The sequence below is a fragment of the Frankliniella occidentalis genome, unplaced genomic scaffold (assembly GCF_000697945.3).
Source record: "Frankliniella occidentalis isolate FOCC.00 unplaced genomic scaffold, Focc_3.1 Scaffold10, whole genome shotgun sequence".
Classification (NCBI taxonomy): domain Eukaryota; kingdom Metazoa; phylum Arthropoda; class Insecta; order Thysanoptera; family Thripidae; genus Frankliniella; species Frankliniella occidentalis.
This window is the reverse complement of record NW_026267140.1, coordinates 1650517-1651309: the sequence shown is the minus strand read 5'-3', so window position 1 is coordinate 1651309 and position 793 is coordinate 1650517. Positions and strand designations below refer to the sequence as shown.

Below are 793 nucleotides of genomic sequence, written 5' to 3'. Positions count from 1 at the left end.
CGCGCCCGGCTCTGGGAGTGGGGTCGTTGGTAGGGGTCCACTGGGGCCGGGCCGGAACAGCCATGTAGAATGCAATACTGGTTTGGGAAATGAAATCATGTCCAGTGCCAGCAGTGCCATGCAGCGTGGCACGTATGGCTGTTGTTCAAGCACGCACAAAAAATGTGACATTGTCCCAACGACTGCAGCGTCGCACTTTCAATAACGCATTCGTTTTAGGAAGTGATTTAAGAACACAGGTTGTGGAAGCCTGTACCTTTTGTTCATCCATGTCGTTACTCGGAGACGGGCCCTCGGCGCCTGCGAGACGCAGGGTAGGCCAGCCCGCAGATCACATATGCACTGGAAGAAAGGTGCTGCCTAACTACCAGGCGCCATCAGAGCTTTCTAATTACTGAACTTGACTGAGCGTTGGCTAAAAGGTCGACTCTGCAAAACCATGGGTATAAAAACTCGGTGACTCGGAGGTTTAAGGCCAAGTGTTTGACGGAGTCCGTTTGTTTTATTCAGTGTACAACTTATGACTTGCCGATGGATTGCAAATGTTTAACCAAAATTAGGTCAGTCAGACAACCTTAATAAGATCTTTCAGCATTAAAAACTACTCTTAAAAACCTTAATATGATTCAATAAAGCAGTCGGTCTCAAAATTAAAACCTAAAATTTTTAATCCCCGACGAAACTGCAGTCATTGGCATAAACTTTACTGTTAAATTTAAAACTGTTAATTTGTTTCGTATACAGTTCAATTGGATTACAAATGCAATGAGTCAGAGAAAATAATCGTTAAGAA

The 793-nt window shown here is 44.4% G+C and overlaps 1 protein-coding gene across 1 annotated transcript in view; it reads right to left on the bottom strand.

The window, feature by feature from the left end:
- Positions 1-271, bottom strand: part of LOC113214894 (uncharacterized) — an 86913-nt gene extending 86642 nt beyond the window's left edge. Inside the window, exon 1 of the mRNA XM_052277395.1 lies at positions 257-271. Within this exon, the coding sequence (XP_052133355.1) occupies positions 257-271 (15 nt within the window). The remainder of the gene's footprint in view (positions 1-256) is intronic.
- Between the last annotated feature and the right edge of the window lie 522 nt (positions 272-793).